General features: G+C 41.1%; 1 protein-coding gene across 1 annotated transcript; it reads left to right on the top strand.

Moving 5' to 3' along the window:
- The first annotated feature begins 469 nt into the window (after positions 1–469).
- On the top strand, positions 470–18,972 carry EXOG (exo/endonuclease G). The gene is made up of 6 exons (XM_048319884.1): positions 470–647; positions 1,790–1,939; positions 3,142–3,281; positions 5,030–5,106; positions 7,508–7,622; positions 18,375–18,972. Exons 1-6 carry the CDS (start codon positions 494–496, stop codon positions 18,834–18,836), a joined length of 1,098 nt encoding a protein of 365 aa, XP_048175841.1. The 5' UTR covers positions 470–493; the 3' UTR covers positions 18,837–18,972.
- Positions 18,973–20,938: the final 1,966 nt, after the last annotated feature.

Raw genomic sequence — 20,938 nt, 5'->3', positions numbered from 1 at the left:
AAAAGAGTCCAGCACTGTCCTCTTGGCACCCACCTTTGGAATATCTATATGTATTAATGAGATCCCCTCTCAGTCCTCTCTAGACTGAACAGACCCATCTTCCGCAGTCTCTCCTGATAAGGGAGATGAGCTTTTCTTCTGCAGCTAAAGACTTCAAAGGTCCTTTCTGACCCAAACCATTCTATGGTCTTGTAATTCAATAATCCTTTGCGCTTGAAGCCCAGGGTGGTCGCCTCCGGCCAAGCTGGATGGGGGCAGTTTGGCCGCCCCTTCCGGGACTGTCCCTGCAGTCCCCGTGAGGGGACTCAGTCTTTATTTTTCCACAGCTATCGGGCAAATCCCGCCGGGCTCATTCCCCTCATGCCGCGTCCCCTCACGCCGTGCCCCCGCACTGAGGCGATGCCGCCATGGCGCCCACGGGGCTGTGCCGTGAGGGGGCGCTGCGGGGCCGTGCCCGCCCCTTCCCTTCTTCCCTTCCCTTCCCGCCGCCGCCATGGCGGCCTTGCCCCGCCACCGCCGCTTTCTCGGCGGCTTCGTCTGCGGGGCCGCGGCCGGGGCCGCCGCGTCCTGCTGGGCTGCGTGGCGGCTCCTCCGCAGCCAGAGCCAGCCGGAGCCGGGCCCGGGGCCCGGGCGGGCCCCGGCAGAGGGTAAGAGTCACGGGCAGTGGGGAGGCCACGGGCGGCGGCCCGGCGAGGCGGGAGCGGCCGTCTCAGCGTGGTCCCGCGTCCCGCAGCCCCGCTCCCCACAGCCGCTTCTGTCCCTAAACCCTCTCTTTCCCCTCAGAAGATACTTTTCCTTCCTTCCTTCCTTCCTCCATTCCCGGTCTGCCCAAAGACTGCGCGGAGATCGGGAGGTTCCCGCAGTACCTGCGCCGGGCTGAGGTGGGAGAAGGTTATTTGGGATGCTGGGCTGTAACTTGTGGTTAAAAGCGCTTCCCTTTGCACCTGCTCGCGGCAGGAGAGGAATGTGTATTTAGTTTTAAACACACATTTCGGGTCAGACCACAACTAAATTTCAGCTGTTGCTGCCCTGGATGAGCCGAGGCTCGTTTATCGAATCTGGGGTCTGGTGGGGTTCAGGTGTGGGGGGAGATGTTCGGGGCACCTGAGGGAGTGAATGGTTTTCTCCGCAGCCTCAAGGCTTTAAAGGTACCGGATTGTTGGAAAGCGGAGGAAGAATGGCTCTAAAAACGTGAGTTGCTGTTGGACAGATGGCTGGAGAATGAACAAGACAGTAAGATGGTTGTAAATATTCCTCTATGAGAGAAAATTATTGCTTGCAAAAAAACCCCCGAAAATTCGGTGAAGCTTTTATTCATTCAGCAGAGTATAAGCGTTCCCAGTGAGGGCAGGACTTGCTTGTGCCCAGCTTGTAAGTCTCAGTTTGTGAGGAGTTCGATTTCTGGCTCCAAAGGGTGAAATGTGTGTGTTGATCTCCTGTGTCTGTAACTCCTTTTTGCCTGATTTGTCCCTAAATATCTGATAGCTTTTCTTCTGTAGAAGAAAAATTATCTGATCGATTTTTTTTCTGCTTTCTGTAGGCATTAGAGTAGGTGAGTTAGTCCTAGAGCTGAGATCCTCATGTTAAAGCACTGTGAGAACCACAACTATTTTGTCTGATGAGAGTTTAACAGTATAATTCTCTTAATATTTTTTAGGTCTTAATTGTGGCAGTAACCTCAAGTAATTCCCTACACAGTAGGTTTACACCTGCTGGGATGTTTTTCTTACTGTCTTGCTTATGATCACATTTCATCTTTGCATGGCTTTCTGTCTATTTTTTTCCTTAGAACCAATAGAAGAGGCTCTTCTGGAAAGATATGGATTTCCTGAGGCTGGAACAGAGACCAGATGTTACACAAATCATGCACTGTCTTATGACCAGGCAAAACGGGTGCCTAGATGGGTGATTGAACATATTTCGAAACAAAAGACACTGGGTATGTAGGTGTTTATTTACTTTACTTGTATCTGTGATGCCCTGAATGGGCTTTGCTGCTCACAGAAGGTGCACCCTGGAGCAGGCAGGGGAGAAAAATCCTATAGTGATCTCTGGGAGGGAAGTTCAACTTACCTTTTTATAACACAAATAGAGAGAAAATGAAACAATGAAAATTAACCTTTCCTTGCTTGATTTGGACCTGCAAAGTTGCTTGAGGGCACAAAAATGGCTCCTTCCTTAGCTAGTGGAGTTAGTTCTGAGGTCCAGTTTGTGTCAGTGGAGTCAATGCCAGTGGTAGCCAGAGCTTCTGATGTACAGATTGTAGAGATTTGCTTGGAATGGGAGGAAAATGTCCATTTGTGAGATAAAAACTGAGCAAAGGGTATCAGCAGTTGTTCAAAACTAGATAGGGCATTACCTCCTCACTGCAGCCATTATTTACTCTGATGCAGTTCTGTTGTAGTTCCTGATGTGCTTTACCTCGTACTCACTCCTCTGTTCTTTATGCAAGACAGAGGCTCAGTGATTTTCTGCTGTTGGTGGTGAATGAAATATGAGTGGTATACAGTCATTGTAAATTAAGTTTATAGCATTAGTTCAGTTTTTATAAGGCAGACTATTAGTAATGGAGGTAACCATGTAATTGTAAAATGTTTTATGAAAGCAATAGCCGTCTAAATATATCTTAATCACTGTCTTCAAATTACCTTTCAAAATTAAAAGCATGATCTTGAAAACATTATGACCAACCCCTAAGTGGCATCATTGATCCCACTTCTTTCTGAGAAGAAAACAGTAATTTCAGGCTTACTTTCAAGTGGGCCTTAATGGCTGAATTGATGAAATGTTTTCCAAATAGTCAGATACAACTAACCTGCAAGTTGAAATCAAACATCTTGAGGCATTCAGCTCTCATTTATGTCTGTAGCTACTCGAATTGAGAATTGAAGCAGGCCTGTGTTGTTTGGGGAAGATTGAAAAGTTGTGATGCAAAAAACCATATATTTTTTTGGTAAGTAAGGACTTAAAGATTTAGAACACATAGCAGAAAGAAATGAGCATGAGATGCACAGAATTCAGATTAATGTGCTGAGTCCGTAAGCATGGGTCATTTGGCAAGATGTGACAGAATTAGATCTTTTTGTATTCTGGTTATGATGGTTTTGTGATAAGATGACCATTTAGTGTGTTATTCTTCAGGTGATGCAGATCGAAAGCACTGTAAATTCAGACCAGATCCTAACATCCCTCTGATGTTCAGTGCTGTCAATGAAGACTACCTTGGCAGTGGATGGTCACGAGGACACATGGCACCAGCAGGAGATAACAAATTTTCAACAGTAGGATTTTTTTTCTCCTATCCTTTTAATTTGTGTTTATCAGTTGGAAAGGGTCAAAAGACCCTTAGAAGTAATGTGCAGCATTCCTTTTGCAGTTTGTTTTGAGGTGGAACATGATGTCATTATTGATGCTCAGAGCTGGATTTGGAGTTACAAGGTCTATTCCTGACTGAGCAGTGTAGGATGCTCTCACAGTCTGCTTCAGGCATCTAAATCAGGTGCATGCTCTGATGACATACCTCTCTTAATTAAATCACACCTAGATCAGCTTGTTTGGCAGAGATGATGTTTTGAACAGTGTGGTGTTAAGCAAGTCTTCTCAGCCTCTTGCATGTCACATTGTCTCCGTGTAAAATGAAGATGATAACCTTCACCAGGAAAGCCCTGGAAGTCTTCAAAGCTCAGTTAAAGGGAGACAGGGACAATGATGTCATTCTGGCCAACAGCTGCTGAGATATTTAAGGCTAGGTTGGGCAAAGCAAAGATGCTGTTAAGTACTGTTCTGTATTGGCAAGGGGATTGCCTGGATGATTTAAAAGGCTTTTTCCTTTCTTGCAATGTGTATGAGGTAAATTAGACCCTTTTGCCGTGGTTCTCTCAGTCTGTGAAATGTCTTCACCTGCCATTTATTCAAGCTGTAAGAGAAGCATGCCTTAATGCCTTGGCTGACTTACAAAGCAGCCTTGAATTTATTGGATCCTCTTGTGAAATGTACCTAATGCAGCAATTTGTTAATTAAGAAGCAGTTTGAATTCGTATTTCTTCCAGGCAGAATAGGATTCAGTGGGGTGGAGTTGACAGCACAGTGGCATGTGGTAAATGAAAGAATCAGTAGTTTTATTTCTACTGGAAGTGTCTTTGTTGTTACTTATTTGTGATATCTGGGGAATTTTTGCTGGTGAGCTCCCTGTGCACAGAGCTCCTGGACCTAGCTTGAAATGCAGTGAGATGATACAATCTTTCAAATACAGGGCAGTAAAAAATTAATTTCACAGTCTAATTAGTGGAGGTAGTGTTTTCTCATTATCCTAAAGTGTTCTGTCAGTCCCTTCACTTTGCAGAAATAGTATGTGAAAAATAATGACAAATGCAGGACCTGTGAAAATTCTGGATTGAGATCTTGGAATTTTTTTCCTCTGTATTTCCCTGCATATGCCTAGTGTTTTAGCATCAGGTCCTTCACCTTTGGAGGTATGTGAGCTTCTGTTCAGAGATGTTCATGACACTTCTACAAGATGAAATTAAGCAGATATGTGGATATTTGACCATTAATGGTCTCATAAATAATTTCATTGCCTGTACGTTATTGATGAGTATATTTAATAAAACTTTTTCTTGGAAAGGAAAGAAAAGGTTGGCCATTAAGCAGTCAAATAAATGAAAAGCATGTTTGAAAGTGTCCTTCCCATTCAAAATGAAAAATGACTAGTTGCTTTCAAAGACATTACCAAACTGACACTGGGTGACATAGTAATTCCTGTGGTTCTAGAACTGGACATTATCATGTTGTTTCTGCCAGGGGGGGAAAAAAAAAAAAGTAGATGACTTTGCAAGATTTCACCTCAGTTATGTACCTCTTAACCCAAAACAATTTTGTAGGTGTTCTGACTTAGGTTTTTATCTTATTTTCTGTGCTAATAAATATTAAAACTAAACTAGAAATTGGATTCTGATCCCAAAACTGCTGAAATGTGTTCTCAGCTTGTAAATGTTTCAGTGAAATGATATTATTTTCTTTCTCTATGCAGAGAGCTATGGCTGAAACGTTTTATCTGTCTAACATCGTGCCTCAGAATTATGAAAATAATGCTGGGTTTTGGAACAGGTGAGAAATTACTTGTAAGTAAACAAAGTGAAAAATACCAGGCAGTAGCATCAATCAAAAATGCTTTATTTATGAAGTTTCTTCACATCCAGCTATTCTACAGCAGTTTATAGGTTACCTGTAGAGGTCATAGGAGCTTTCTCTGAAATGAAAGGCAACTCAGTCCTTTCAGTGAAAGAACAGTGTAATGACTACTGTAGTTTTTTATTCAATCAAACTGTCGAGGACATTTATTTAGATGTAATTATTTCTTCTGGCTGATGTGGGGTAAAAGTACCAGGCTTAACATCCTTAAGGAAGTTTCAGCAGAAGTAAGGAGAGGGTTTAGATCTTCCTCAAAGAAGCACTTGCAGTGAGAGTATTCCCATGTCTGTGTGTGGATGTTGGGTCCCTTTGAATTGGAGAACTGAGCGCTCCCCACTGAGTTGTCACTACTGCAGGTCTGAGGTGTTCCTTCAGGTCCTGGCTCCCAAGGAGCAGTCGGGCAGTCACTCTGTCACTTGTGAGTGCTGACTGGATCGCCTTTGAGGTGGAGTGGTTGATAAATTTAAACTTGCTTCATGTAAGATTTTTATTCTTTCCTTCCTTTGAGCAGAGAACATAGCAAAAGTAGCATTCATCCAGTGCTTCTTGCATAGGACTTACAAAATGTGAAGGCTCAGAAACAGGAGGGGAAAATTACAGATTTCTCAAGGTTCACTTAAGGGAAGGTCAGCAAAATTATATACAGTGTGGTAGTAAAAGTCCATCAGAAATGCATCATCATTCGTCTGCACACTGCTTTCTTTTTTTACAAGAATGTGTATAAAATCAGATGAGCCATTCAGTAGGTTATACTGTTTTATGGACAAATAAAATGCCGTAACATTTTAAGAGGGTTTTTTTCTTATTTTAATAATTCAAGTGTTTGAACATAAATTTTCCTTACACCAAAGCTAGGCATTTGTACCGATTCAAGGCAGGAAAATGCTCTTCATTTCCCTTAAGCAGGATCTCTGCCTAATCAGGAAATCGTGGGGAGTGTTTGAAAATTTCCTCTGGTACTATGAGCCCTGCAATTTAAGCAGTTACTGCCACTTTTTCCCAACCCCAGCACTCTGTTCCCAGAGTTTAAATGCATGAGCAAGGCAGCGATGCCACTTTTTTTGTCAGTCATTTCTTTAATAATGAACATTTTTAAGGATACCATATTTCACATATGTTGCTGCTTGGAAGCAAAGCTGGTGACAGCAGGAAAAGAATTCACTTGTAGTCAATGCTTTGGTGTATCCCATGAAGAAAGGGCTCATTCTTGCTCATTCTCATTTGTGTTGCTCATTCTTGCTGATTTAACTCACTAACCCAGCACAAAAAAAAAACCAAACTAGTTTTTTCAGGGTTGTTGACAGATGAAGAATGCTCAAGTCGCCCAAGGGAGAGGTGTGAGGAACAGGAATGAGACAGAGAAGGGGGTGAAACCTCCCCCTTTCAGAAGCAGCCAAGTTAGCTGGGATAATCTGATACTCTGTTTGTCCGTTTGTGTGAAGTGTAACTCTTACCTTTGCAAAGGAGCAATGGGTCCTCACTCTATGTGATTTCTGTAACAATTGAGTGTTAGATCAAAGATGGGCTGTAATCATAGAATTATAGAATGGTTTGATTGGAAGGAACCTTAAAGATCACCTTGTTCCAAACCTCCTGCCTTGGGTAGGGCCACCTTCCCCTACATCAGATTGCTCAAAGCCCCATCCAGCCTGACCTTGTTAATCTTTTGTTTTATGTAAAATACGTGGGGTCCAGAAACCTTCTTATTTGAGAAATATTATATGCTGTAAACTGAAGCAGTTTAAAAAGCAAAAATATGGTAGTATTTCTGGTGTCACTACTTTATTTTTGAACAGTTTTATACCTATAAAAAAAGAGGTAGAGTTAGTGGGAATGACACATAGAAAGTTTGCTCAGTACTTTGAGCTACAGAAAGAACTGTGTTGCAGGACTTTGATCCTTGGGGAGAAACATACAAATCCAATAATATGATAAAACCTTTCAAAGTAAAAATGCTTCGACTTGCTGTTTAGAACAATTCTATTTTACTAATCCCAAGTGACCATCAACAGTATATTTCTAGTGTCAAGTGTGGGAGTAAGTAGAGAATTCAGCTATTCAGACATGTGGTAAGGCTGCAGAAACTATTTTCAGATGTGTGCAGTAACACGTCTATCTGTAAATAAATGAACCTTATTTACAGAGGACAAATGGGAAGTAGGACTTGGGCCTACATTTTACTTTCTTTGGCTTGTGAATCACCCAGATGAGTCTGGAAAAATGCTCCCTGTCAGTGGTTGACCCTTTCCTTCTCACTATGTCTCAAAAGATTAAATCTTCCCAGCTGACTTTTCCCTATCTGACAAATATGTTCCAGAATGGAAATGTATTGTCGGGAATTGACTGAGAGATTTGAAGATGTTTGGGTAGTTTCTGGACCTCTTACCTTGCCTCAAACAAATGGTGATGGAAAGAAGAGTGTTACTTATCAGGTATGTATATATGTTGCTGGGATAATAGTGCAGTAGTAATTATTTATTTAAAATTTATATAATAACTTGATAAAACAAAAGTTGGGCATCCTAGTACAGGCAAAATGTATAAAATGTGCAATATTTGTTCGGACAAGATGAGCAGAAATGTTATGTCTTGCCTAGACATGAGAAAGATCTCTGTAAATAAACAAATTATTTTAAAATCATCCTATTTCATGTCCACGGTCTGCAGAACTGTTTATCTAAGCAGAGAGTCAGTGGGGTTTGCTAATGCACAGGCATCTATTCAGTCAGTTTCTTCATGTGCTTTAGAGACAGTGCAATACAAAGGTAGTATGGGTCTCTCAGAACTCTGCAGGGTATTGGAGTGCTGTGCTCCATTAATTTCACCAACAGTTGTTTGCTGCTACACCGTAGGCATCACTTGGATGAAGCCTTGCAACTGAGGTTCTCAGCCTGCCAGAGTCACTTGGAAGACTTCACTCAAGTGCAGTGTAATCACGGGTCAATGGTACTGATACTCCCCTTCTTTTAGCCCCCTGTTTTTATTACCTGCTTAAAATACTCTGAAGTTTTAGGATTGATCATGCACAGTCTGTAGAAACTGACAGACAGATGGGACAGGCTATCAAGTTGAGAGGTGAATTTATTATTGCTTACCCAGACTTACTCCTTGTAGGCTTGTGTTTAGACATCTGTAATGTTTGAGCATGGTAAGTTATTCAAGGGAGTGTTACCTTCTGCCCCCACTACAGTGAGATATCATTGCTATTTTCAGTTGCAGATGAAAGCTGGCATAATGAAAATAATAAATGCTGCATTTTGCACCTCTTGAAAAACCCCTTTTCCTTGAAAATGAATAGTTGGTTCAACTGTGGCTTCAGCTCGTGAGTGATTCAGCTTCCAACGAGTTCTCTGAGGAGCAATGAATGAGCTTGCCAGCACAACCCCTTATTTCAGAGGGATGAGAGACACAAAAGAGAGAGGTGTTCAGCTTTCAACACTGGCTTGTTTAGCAGTAAGAGTTAGGCACTATTTCTCCTTTATAAACACACAGCTGAATTCCACTTGATTGAACTTGGAACTCAGTCATGATAGAATGTGATTTTTCCTGTTTGCTTTTACCTTTTTACTTCTTCAAAAGTGTCCCTTATGTCCCCAGCTACACATGTCAAACCTTGACTGTCACAAAATCACAGCTTTGGATTTGGGTTTGGTATTTTTGGGGGAAGTTATGTACATGGAAGTGCAGTAGTGTTACCTTCTTCCTGTTTAGTGGCAGTTCCAACCTTCATCTCTCACCACATCTTTGTGAGGGAAGTGCAGACTGTGCTCATTTTCAAGTGGATGAATAAGCCATGGTTAAGGGATATGACCAGTGCCAGATGGTAAGTTAGTAGCAGCAAAGCCAGCTTTAGATTGGCAGTCATCCTGTGCCACCCAAAGGTGCTCACTTCACCATTGCCCCTTCTACTTCCCAGGCCTTTCTCTGCCTTACTCTTGTCTGCCTGCACTGGTGACTGTCAGATCCTTCCACAAAATGCTTAATTACGCAATGCAATGGAAAACCATCCATACTGGGTTTACTGGGCTTGTTTTGTACTGCTGTAGAGGCAGCACACAGAGTAGTCCAGTGCTTCCTGGTGACAGCATGAGATGTCCAAAAGCACATAGCTGGGAGCAGGAGGGAGATGTTCCCTTTCAACAATCTTCAACTGAGCATTTGGCTTACTGTCACTCAGAATGGTACAGAGTTCTCCAGGCTTGCACACAGCTTGCTGGGATTTGCTTCCTGGTAGCTGTCAGGATATTGCATTTATTTTTCATCCTTAAAAATATATATTCGTCTAACATAGCAAAGAATTAAAAATTCTGAGCTGACTTGAACATTTTATAAGTGGAAATCATTTCCAGGAAGAAGTTGAATCATCTATCAGCTGCATCCACCAACAGTTTCACTTTAATCTTGCTCACCTTCTTCTCGTTTTTCTCTAGAGAAAGTGTTTACTTAGAAGAGGAAGATTGCATTTCCTGAAAAATGATTGTCATTCTCAGTCTTGGTTTTGAAATGTAAATTTTAGTATTCCACAGGTAAAAATCAGAGCAGACACTGCATCTTACTGGCTTTATTCAAAATAACTTGATGCCTGAATACAGTGGTGAAATAATAGTGGGACAAAATGCTCATGCTGCTGTGATTGTCATCTTGTTCAGTTCTTGTCTTTTGTCTTCATCGTCTTTGGGTTTGATGACAACATAGGTCTTTTAGGAATGTGTTACCAGTTTTGGTCTTAAAATGAACTGAAGGGAAGTTTGTGTGTCACCACTTGTTCACATTCATAAATCATTTTACTCAGCTTCCCACAGTGACATTCATTATGTAAATTGATTCTTATTTAAGTACAGATAATGCTGTCTCCAGGTGGGAAAAGTAAAATAATGATTTTGTGGGGTTTTTGTTTGTTTGTTTCTTTAAAATATTAAATTTTTTGATTTGGGTCCTCTAAATAAATACAGGCTGAGAATGTTGACTTTTTTTAAGTTTTGAAATATCTTCATGGCTTAAGTTTTTGTGCTTTGCATTGCTGTTGTACTTTGAGGAGTGGGACTTCAGAGTAGAGTGGTGTGTTGGGTTTTTTTGTTTGTTTTTTTTCTTTCTTTTATCAACATATACACTTAGTGGAGGGAATGCAACCTGTCAAAGCACCGGAGAGAAGTTCTTTTCAAACAGACACCTTGGATATAATTGCAGTCATTGCCATTGATTTTGGTAGCCTGGGATTCTGCCCCTAATGAAGAACACTAAGGCTTGTGAAGGGAAGGTATCTCTTAGCTGTCTTTCAGAGTGAACTCTGCTAAGTTCCCACAAATGACTTCAGACTGAAAGGGGTTTTAGTCTTCATTGTTTGGGCATGAGAAGCTGATGTGAGAAGATGTCCTTTCCTTTGTCTGTGCTGTTCAAGGAGAAGTGCTGCAGTACACACAAGAGTGCTGAAACTCACAACCTGTAATCTGCCAGTGCCACTGTTAAGGCTCAGCTCCTCTCTGATGTTTTTGTTCTCAGACTAGAACTGTGAAAAGGAAAAAAAGAAAACACAGAAGTGCTACAGTGAATGTATCTGCATTGATTTGTTTCAGATCCTCTCTTCAATCTTAGTTAGTTTCCTTATTTTTGGCTAAAGGAGTGATGAAATATGTATCCATGGGTTTACATGCTGGTGTTTTTCTCATCAGACATCCAAAAAGGTTATTTTTAGATCACTATAGAGGAAAAACAGAGCATCGGTCATGGCTTTGTTCCCAGTTTCTGCTTGGACTCTGGTACCATTTGCTCTTTAATTCCAGAAAGGGAGTTAATCTTGAACTCCTTAGATGCCAGCATTGTTCTATCTATTGGCTGAACTGGTATCCTCAGATATATTCTGTCATTTCATCTGTCTCCAGCAGCGATTTTTATTGCAAAGAGGAGACTGATGACCGTGCTTGGTATCTGAAAAACATATTTTGAGAATATATGTAGAATAGAATGCCAACAGGAAAAATCTGTTCTGTGTCACTGGAGAGGCAGATGCAGGTTTTTCATCTTTGTCCGGATCAGATCAAAATGACAGTGTCTTGTCTTATACATTACTGCTGTCCAGTGACTGTCACTTCAGTGATTTTCCTCTGTCAGCAGATTTGGAGTTTAAAATACAAATTTTGCAATAATTAACTGCATCATGCTGTGTTCCACCCTCCCCATTCCCAATGCCATCATAGTGAACGCTAATTTAAGAAGAATCAGCTGTGGCTGGCAAATGAAAATACAGTTTAGATAATACTGTGTTTGTTGTTTGAAAAAGACATTTGAATGTACTTTTTAACTGATACATGAGGTTCATACTGGAACTGTGTTTGCTGTTTAATTTTCTACATTGCATGACCAGGCAGGGCCAGAGAGGCACAATAGCCATCCCAGAAGATACAGTTGTCATCTATGTCTGTGGCAAGTAACTGGGAAACAAATTGCACTTCTCAAGTACAAGAAGGTACTTTATGGTTTTGCCCAGTTAACTTTCAGAACTAGTAGAGGTCGTCTTCTGCTAAGATACTATGGGGGGAGGAATCCTTGTTAAAGGAGGAAATAAACCTGGGAGCTGTTACTTGTTTGTTGGTTGCTCCAAGTGGTCCTAAGGCTACAGAGGTAACTGCTGGATGTAGGTCCATTACAGATGTCCCATAAACTTTGTGCAAAGGGCTCTGTCTTAGATCAGCTGGTGTAAACCACCAGAGCTCTGTCAGCCCTATATTTAGATGTGAGGTACAAATGAACGGAATAGACACTGGGTTAAGATGGGAGGAGAAGACACACTGAAGGTGCAGGGTAGATTAATTGGAATTGCTTTTATTTAGCACTGTACCCATCCTGAAGGTTGTGCTGTTACAGGAAAAGGGGTATTAAGCTCTGTGGTGGATTCATTTTTAAGTAAACTAAGTGGGTTCTGTGGAAGTAGTAGTCTGTTGTCATGTAAATACAGTTTATTGCATACATAAGGTGTATACCCACCCTCTTTATTAAATAAAAATAAAAAGGAGTTGGGGTGTCTGTGTTTTAATGCCATAACTCTGTACTCAGGAACAGCTTTTTTTTTTTTTTTTTTTACATGTCTTATTTATTTTTTTTTCCTTTCCTTTTTAGGATTGCCAAATGATTTGGCAATAGCAATCAGACGAGCCATAACAAATTAAATTTTCCTGAAGTACATACATTTGCATTTTGGAGTGCTTGGCTGTGCAGATTGTTACTATGATTTTTATCTGTAGTGTTTTCTGGTTTGTGTGTTGCTAGGCCTGCCTTCACACCCCTCAGTTCTTCTCAGTGCCATCTGACAGAGCTCTCTCAAATATTGGGGGAAAACACTCTCAGCAGAATCAGTGCTGCCTAGCAAACCCAGAAGGAACTTGAGTGAAGGCAGTTAATGCTGTCACAATGATTGAGTAAATAAAGTTACACTGATAGTAAATGGAATGTTTTGTACTGCCAGAAAGTCTGTTTCTATACAGAATTCAGTATCAAATTATAATAAAGCTCTGGGTTGTCAAACGTGGGATCACATCAGCAGGAATAATGTTATATCTACAGTGAAAGATCTGATGGACCTGATCTTGCTTGGGGGACAGGAATGATTCATTGAATTCTGTCCACCAAGAATGTGATGGAAGTGTTAATTTTGCTACTGCTGGTTGCAGGGGGAAGGTCTGTCACAGGGAGCTGTGTATGCTTCTTTTCAGACAGTTCTGTTTGCAGTTCTGGCTCACTTCTAAACTGAGGTTAGAACTTCACAGAGAGTGAAGAAACAGCTACTGGAATGCCCGGGGAGTTTCTGGAGCTGACATTTTAAAGTATTTGATAGTGGTACCGTCTGATGCAAGGACATACAGTGTGTGTACGTGTGTGTCAGTGTGTGTCTTCAGTGTGTGCTGGTGGTTAAGGCATGATTGAGTGTGATTTCTGTTTGCCAGGTTCTGAGAGAATCATGGATAATTGGCAATCCAGAGCTGGCTCTCGCTGATGAAGGGCTCATTAATTCCTTCTGCTAATTCTGTGCACGGTTGATTTTCGGTTTCTAGTCACTAGGTGGCAAAATACCACTTTTGGATTCACAAGCCCTTTCTTTTAAAAATGATCCATACCCTTGCAGAGGAAGAAAATTTTTTTGCAGAGTGGGAAGCTGTAACAAGTCCAGTGTAAAATGAAAATTTGATAACATTGGTTTGTATTTTAAATTTCCAGTAATAGTAACACTCTGTTTTCTTCCCATATAATCTCAACTGTTCTTCCATTATACTTCATATATTTCTTCTCACTTGTTCATGTAGGAATGGACTTTTCTATCTCATAAACTCCGAAGTGACATTTTTAGGGACTGCCTTGTATTTATCTGATTGCCACCATAAAGGTGGCATTAGTTAATGCCAGATGCTTAAACTTACCCTGGATGCGATTAGCAAATATCTTCATTATTTATTGTGATACTGAAGGACTCCACAGATATTATCAAATTTGCTTCCTCTATTTTTAAAAACTGCAGTCAAGAACAGGATTTGGCCAAAATTGGGAGGAAAACCAAGCTTAAGACAAATCCTCATCCAGTGACTTGGCTATGAATTTATCGAAGCTCACTGAATTCTCTCTATTTTAAGAAATGTTACTTCTGCTCTTATCTGTCCCTGTGAGCTCTTTAGGTTTGTATTATAACTGCTTACCAACATGTGTGTTGTTTTAGTGATGTGTAAACATCTCTAAATGTCAGGAATTGCACACATTTTAATGACCTGCCCTCGTGACAGCTGCCCATGTTTAATTGGGCTTTGAGAAGAGTAACAAATTCACACACACTTGTGGAATGTCAGTAACAATGCCAGTAATGATGGAAAAATAGTAAGCACTACTCTGAAAATGGTATTATGATAATGTTACATTGTTAGGAGATACCAGTTCAGTTAAAGAAAAAAAACAAAAATGAAAGGAAGAAGGAGCTGCAGAAAGTTAGGGCAATGCACATATTTACGTTGAACTGATACAGACAGCAAAGTGTCTGAAATTTCACATTGGTTTCCCAAATGATGATGGGAAAGAAATATATTTAATGCTATAAAAAGAAGGCTTTTAGCTTGAGTGCCATTTTTTTTTTCATGTTGTGAGGGTGTTGAAAATTAGAAAGATTAAGCAAAATTTTATAGCAATAGCAAAATGGGAATTTTCAAAGGACTGCACAAAAATTTGCCTTTTGGGCTGTTACCCACATAGTGTGAAAGCATATGGGACAGCAGTGATTTCAACAGGCCACTGCTGTATTTTCTTGCTTGTGTTGGAGCACAAAATTCCTGTTAGAATCACAGATACCCTTAAAAACCGCTGCTCTTCTCCAGCTGGGACAGAGAGCTGTTTCAGGCCTTGATTTCTGAAAGATCATCTGCTGCCTGTGGATAGACAGGCACAAATCAAAGTCAACATCTGTGCATGGATAATCTGGAACCATTTTCCATCCTGTTACAGTGGGAGCATATGCTCTCTGCCTCTGTCGGGCAAAGCTCTGAGATAAATGGGATGGTGCAGATCTGAATAGTGATTGAGGCTGCTGAAGTTCAGGAGGAAAATCCTCTAGGTGGCAATAGGAAATGGAATTGTGGAGTTTGCTTTTCCTGCCTCTTGCTTCTATTCCAAACTTCACTTTTGCAGGGTCACGCTTTACTTCTTTCCCTGCTAGCTGAGCTGGTGGAGGGGCAGCTCTATGGAAACATTTATCTTCTCGATTTGCAGCTTCTCTATTTACTCCCATAAAAAAGCAAATTGTGGGATATTACAGGGAGTAATGATGGAAATAATTTACTGTGCTCCAGAGCTGCATTTCCTTTTTTAACAGAAATCATTGGGTCACACTGCAGAAATTACTGGTGATGCATCCTGTGCATGGTTCACATTAAGTGTTAAACTGCAGAAAAAGACATTTATTCTTAGTCATGCATATTTGCTCTGTCAGAGAAATCAGGCACTGCCCTTTGATGGTGTTCACCTCCAGCAGACTTAGCTGGGGATAGAACTTTGATGCCCTGTTTTGAGTAAGGAAGGGACACCTGTGGACTCTGGCAGTTTGGCAGCTGAAGATGGTTTTAGCCACTTTAATAGTATTAGCACTCAGTGAAGTCATTGCAGTAGTAGTTTGCTGCTGCTCAGAGAATTGGTATGAAGCCTGTGCACTGCTTAAATTTTATTTAAATTCTCAGAAGAGAGTTTACATGGAACTGAAATGGTATATAAATTACATATCTGGCCATTGCATGTATGGAGTTGAATTTAGATCTACATTTCTCAAAAGCCCCTCCTTCATTTAGAACTAGTCCTTTCTCTTTCTTCTCTCTCTTCCTAGGTGCCCATACTCTGCATAAATGTGCATTATTTTGCATAGAATATATATATTTGCATAATATTACACAAGCACAGAGTCTATTTTCCCTTAACACCCACTTCAGGCATTCAGCATTTCCATCTCATACCTAACTGTTCTGTGTGCAGCTCTGTTCATTCCCCAGCCTCCCTATCCACCCACTCAGCCCTCAGCCTCAATCCCAAGTTCCCTCAGCTCGCTCCACACGCATTCACCTGTTTGTTTTACATATTCCATGAACCCCCTAATTGGAGATCCTTGTACAGCTCCATCTGTGTGATCGCCCTTCCCCTGGTCTTCTGTGCACCAGAGTGAGGATGCCGGGATGTGGATGTGTGTGGGAGGTGTGGAGAAGGAGGGAGCCGAGCTAAGGAGGACCTAGTACATATCCATGGATTTGTAGTAGGAAAAGTGTGCAAAGAGGCCTGGAAAAGGCCGTACAGGCATGGGAATGCTGCAGGTCAGGAGATTGCTGGCCCAGGGAGAAGCTGAGGACTGGGTTTAGCCTCACTTCTGCCTTGTCTCAGGAGGCTACAGCCTCTTTGTCCTCTCCTCCCGTTCCTCCCTGCCCTAGGAACATGCTGGAGGTGGGATTGCAGTGCAGGCTCTGCCAGCTCCCTGCTCCAGGGGAGAAAAGGAGCCCCAGCCTCCTGCCTTTGGCAGTGTCATCACTGGGTGCCCTTGGGTGAATATGGAAATATGAACTCCTTACTCTCCCCTTCAGGGATTTTCCTGGCTCCCTCCCTCTCACCCCCAGTATTTTGCCCCAGTATTTACTCCCCAGCTCAAGTGCCACTGATCTTAAATAGGTTAAAACTCCCAGCACCATTCATTTTGTAATTCAGTGTTAACTCACCAGATAGAACAGAGTGTTGCTGCGTTGGTTTTAGTACATTTTAGCATTACCTGTTCATCAGTTGGTTTTGATTATTTATGGTCCTGGGGAGCTGTAGCTCTGATTTCACCTACACGGAATGCTAAATGCAAAGTGCTTTAACACTCAGGAGCTCTAATTTCCCTATCAACACGTTTGTCATCATTGAAAGGAAGAGGACATTTGGCATAAGGCATTTATTCCTTAATCAGTTTCAGTGACTGATGTCTAGGCAGAGTATTACTTGGGAGAAGGTTGGTATAACCATGATAATTAAGAAAAAACCCAAATAAACAAGAAACTGATAACCAAAAAAAAACCCCAAAACCCAACCCAAACAACAAAAAAACCTCAACGAAAACAAACAAACCAACCCACCAAAAAACACACAAAACCCCACTGCACCCCCAAAAAAACCCCACAAACAAAAAAGCTTAAACTACAGGAAAACTATTAAATAGCCTAGTTTAGGGCCAGGGAGAGAAGTATTTCAGAACACAGCAAAGAAATCTAAGAGCACGTGTTTTCCAGAAACAGGAGTAATGTTTCCCCTGTGTTACTGCACAAAACATGAAAAAAATTTATGAGAGTTTTCTCCTGCAGGTACTTTCTCTGGTTTTGTTCTAACCAGACTTAAAGACCAGTCACTTAAAAAACTGGCAACAGAGGTACAGGACACACTTGAAGCACTGAAAGAATTTGTAACTAAAATTTAATTAACTGTTGGAATTACTAACTTGAACCTTGGTTCAGTAGCCACAGGCAAAATTTAATTTTAAAAACACATTTTCATTTGAGGAAGGGCTGAATACTCAGAAAAAGGTGTACATAGGAAGTGTTTGTTATGTGATAGAGTTGTACTGAATATATGAGTGGACAAGGCATGTCTGAGCTGATAACGCTGAACTAGTTTGTAAAATACTTTCAGTGGATGTGATAAATACCTGCTTTGCCTGAAAGGGTATTTTAACTGTATCTAAAAAGAGCTGTCAAAAAATCAAAACAAGCAGTCTTTGCTTTTGCAGGTATTGCAAGCACCAAATTACTGGATTTTATATATAGAATAAAATGCCTTTGTGGTTTTTGTAAGGGATCTATGTCTTCTTCTTCTGTTGCAATTAGAATAAAAGCACAGATACGAGAAGGTACTTAGAGAAGGGTTATGCAAAACTCAGGTTTTCCACATGTGAGCCTGTTGTACTCTCTTAAGATGACAGATTCAGTTCAGGAATAGTGAAGAAAAAAAAAAAAAAGCCTAATTCAGTGCATGGATAACTTTCTGAGTCCTGGAGATTACATTTGCCATCAATAGGTGTATTCCCTTGGAGTTATCCCTGGCACGGGGTGGGGTGTCTGCTGTGTACATGTGAGTGTGAGATTTTAACAGTCCTGATCCTCCACTCTTGGGGATCCATTAAATCCCTGGGTCCTGGTCTGAGGGACAGAGGAGGAAACCCAGCATGTACGAGCACTTAAGTTGGATCATGTGGAATTTATGGAAGAAATAGGTGCATTTTCTTTGGATAGGCCTCTCTTTCAGGAGGATAGTCAGTTACTATATGTGCTTTGTATTCAGGTCCTCTCAAAAAATGCTTGTTTAGGTAATGTAGCTTTTAAATGCTTCCTGTGTGTGGGTAATAGAGAAAAAATGAGTGACAGACGATAACTTAGACTTGATTTGAAGTGTTTATTAAAACCTCCATGATTTGGAACTGTCAGGTCAGGAACTTTTATTATATGTTATAATATAAATTATTGTAGTTATAAAAAGTAGAGGGACTCCAGAGAGAGGGAACATGAAGATGTGGTGCTTAGGGACATGGTTTAGTGGTGGACTTGGCAGCGCTGGGTTAATGATTGCACTTGATAATTTTAAAGGTCTTTTCCAACCAACACAATTCTATGATTCTGTGATCTGTACCTGTAACAGTCCTTTCCTTTTGGCAGGTGATTGGAAAGGATGACGTGGCTGTACCATCCCACCTGTACAAGGTGATCCTCGCCAGACGGAGCAGAATATCCTCAGAGCCTCTGGTCCTGGGCGCTTTCGTGGTACCAAATGATCCCATAGGCTTCAAACACCAGCTGACTGACTTCCAAGTCAGTATTGAAGATCTGGAAAAAATGTCAGGTTTAGTTTTCTTCCCCCAGGTGGACAAGACCAAAGACGTTAAAAATATCTGTGAGGTGGATACCTGCAAACTGATGGGCTTCAAGGAATTCACGTTGTACATCACTGCCCGCAAAGTGCAGGGCGCCCGGACACTGCGCCAGCTGGAGAAAGCCATGGCAGAGTTACAGGAGGCAGGAATTGAGCCTGATGAGTATCTCCTAAAGCTTCACAAGAAGAAGGAGGAAGAACTGCTGCAGGAAAAACCAGTAGCAGCTAGAGAGGGGAGAGCTGGCTGAGTCCTCAGGAAGTTGTTTGGGTTTTTGGAAAGGGGAACTGAAAGCAAACAAAGACAAGGGCTCCTTGAATCATCCTTTTTTGTGAAAAACTCTGTTTTTGAGCTGTGAAAACAATAAAGAAATATTTGGAAGCTGATGGGTTTGGAATAATGCTCATTCTTGTGTTACACGATGCAAACACGTGGTTTGCTGCAGTACTTAGATATGGGAAGTGTAAATGACCCCTTTCTGGCCTGAGTAGATCACTGGACCTCCAGGAAAGGCTTTGTGCTGTTTTCCACCTGGGACATCAAACTTAGGGTTTCTGTGGATTTCCTTCTAGGAATATCACAAAAATAGACAGTAGACACCTTGGGAGTACAACTGGAACATGTTTAAATGGAATTCTGCCCACAAATGTCTTTCACTGCAGTGCTGTAGAAGCAATTGTACTTTCTGGAATATTTTGAAAATTAATTAAGAAGTATTTAATTTAACACTTTTATTAGAGACCTATAAGACATAATCTGAACCCCTTATGGTCTTCCCTTAGTTATACTAACCAAAACCTCTCTTCATCTTGTGTGCTTTGGATATTTTGGCATGTCAGGATGATGCCTAGGTTTTAGCTTTTGTATTTTCCTGATTCTGTACTGCTTAGAGTGTAACTCTGAGGTTTCTTGTAGCTTGCTAATTTCTGCTCTCTTGTGCTAAGTAGACATAACAAAGCCTCTCCGGGCCTGCTCTCCAAGGTCACCCAGACTGTCCTAGGCCCAAAAGTATTATCCAAAGAGCTTCTAAGGGGGGCAAGCAGAGGGGAAATTACATTACTGAACTGAAGCTTTTCTTGGAGAATTAACCCTGGTATGCAAATGAACCAAACCTATAAAGGTGTGAAGAACTCGTGACCTGCCATCCATCTCGGGGTCCATTTTTGGCAGTAGCCTGTGGCTCTCAGGGTGTACCCTTGAAGGCTTTTCAAATAAATACTTATTTTATTATTTTACTCCCGTCCAGTCTCTGTGTCTAGGAGGCCTCTTGACATCAAGGAGCTGTCAGCTGTTGTCATTTGCAGCAAACTTACTGCATTCATGTATAATTCTGCAAATTTTTTTGTAAAAAAACCCTAACAGAACTGAAGTTTACACAAGTGACTACCAGTGTAGGTTGTGTTTTCATAAATTAATGTAAGCTTAATATTTAATTTTCACCACTAAGTTTGGATAAACATGTTTTCTTGTATATTGTTTGATTTGAGAGGTGAGCACTGCTTTCTTCATGGTTGTGGTAGTCACTGGCTTTTTTCCCCAACATCTGCCTTTGAACTATAAATTGTGCAACAAAACTTTTATATTGACTGAAAATGCATTTCCAGTTCTTTTTCAGTGGCAACTGATGTTTCTCAGATTTGCATCTTATTGGAAGATTAAATGAAATTTTTTTTCATTAGTTTCGTGCTTTATTTGTGCAACCTACTGTGATTTGTATCCTCTGACATCTTATATCTGGAAAGAAAGAGTAAAATCTGGAAATATGTAGAGTTTTTTTTGAAGGTGAGAATTGATAGACATTTGGAGTTTGTGCCATAAACACCTTCAGTAGTTTTCACATGAAAGAAGGGTCATGTAGTGCCTGGCTGAATGGGGCTGTTTTCATTGGGGATGAATCAGGAGCATTATTTGGATGCTGTGAATCATCAGCTGGGGGTTCTAAGAACTGTAGTTTCCTTCATCTCTGCTCAGTTGCAGTATCCCAAAGCAGATCACTTCATAAAACAAGCCATGGTTCCCATGACACTTTCCTGTTTGCCAAGAACATGTACACAAAATCCAGACATTTAAATCCGGAGAATTGTCACTAGCTAAGGCCATCATAAAAGCCTACTGCTCACATGAATTAGAGAGAAATTGGGTGAAATCCTGACAAAATGTTTGCTCATTTTGATTTGTGGTTGTAAATCCTGTCAGATGTAACAAAAACAGTAAATTGCAGTACAAGAAGCCACATTTCCCTTTGCAGGGAGATTGTCAGGGGGTGTTGCATGGAATAAGAAATTGCCAGATGCTTCACATGCCTCTTGGTAGTCCAGTTGTGCTTTGTTGGAGTCTGAGCAGCCTTTGGGT

Source organism: Corvus hawaiiensis, chromosome 1 (assembly GCF_020740725.1).
Source record: "Corvus hawaiiensis isolate bCorHaw1 chromosome 1, bCorHaw1.pri.cur, whole genome shotgun sequence".
Lineage (NCBI taxonomy): Eukaryota > Metazoa > Chordata > Aves > Passeriformes > Corvidae > Corvus > Corvus hawaiiensis.
The sequence above is the reverse complement of the archived record's forward strand: the minus strand, read 5'-3'. Positions and strand labels throughout refer to the sequence as shown.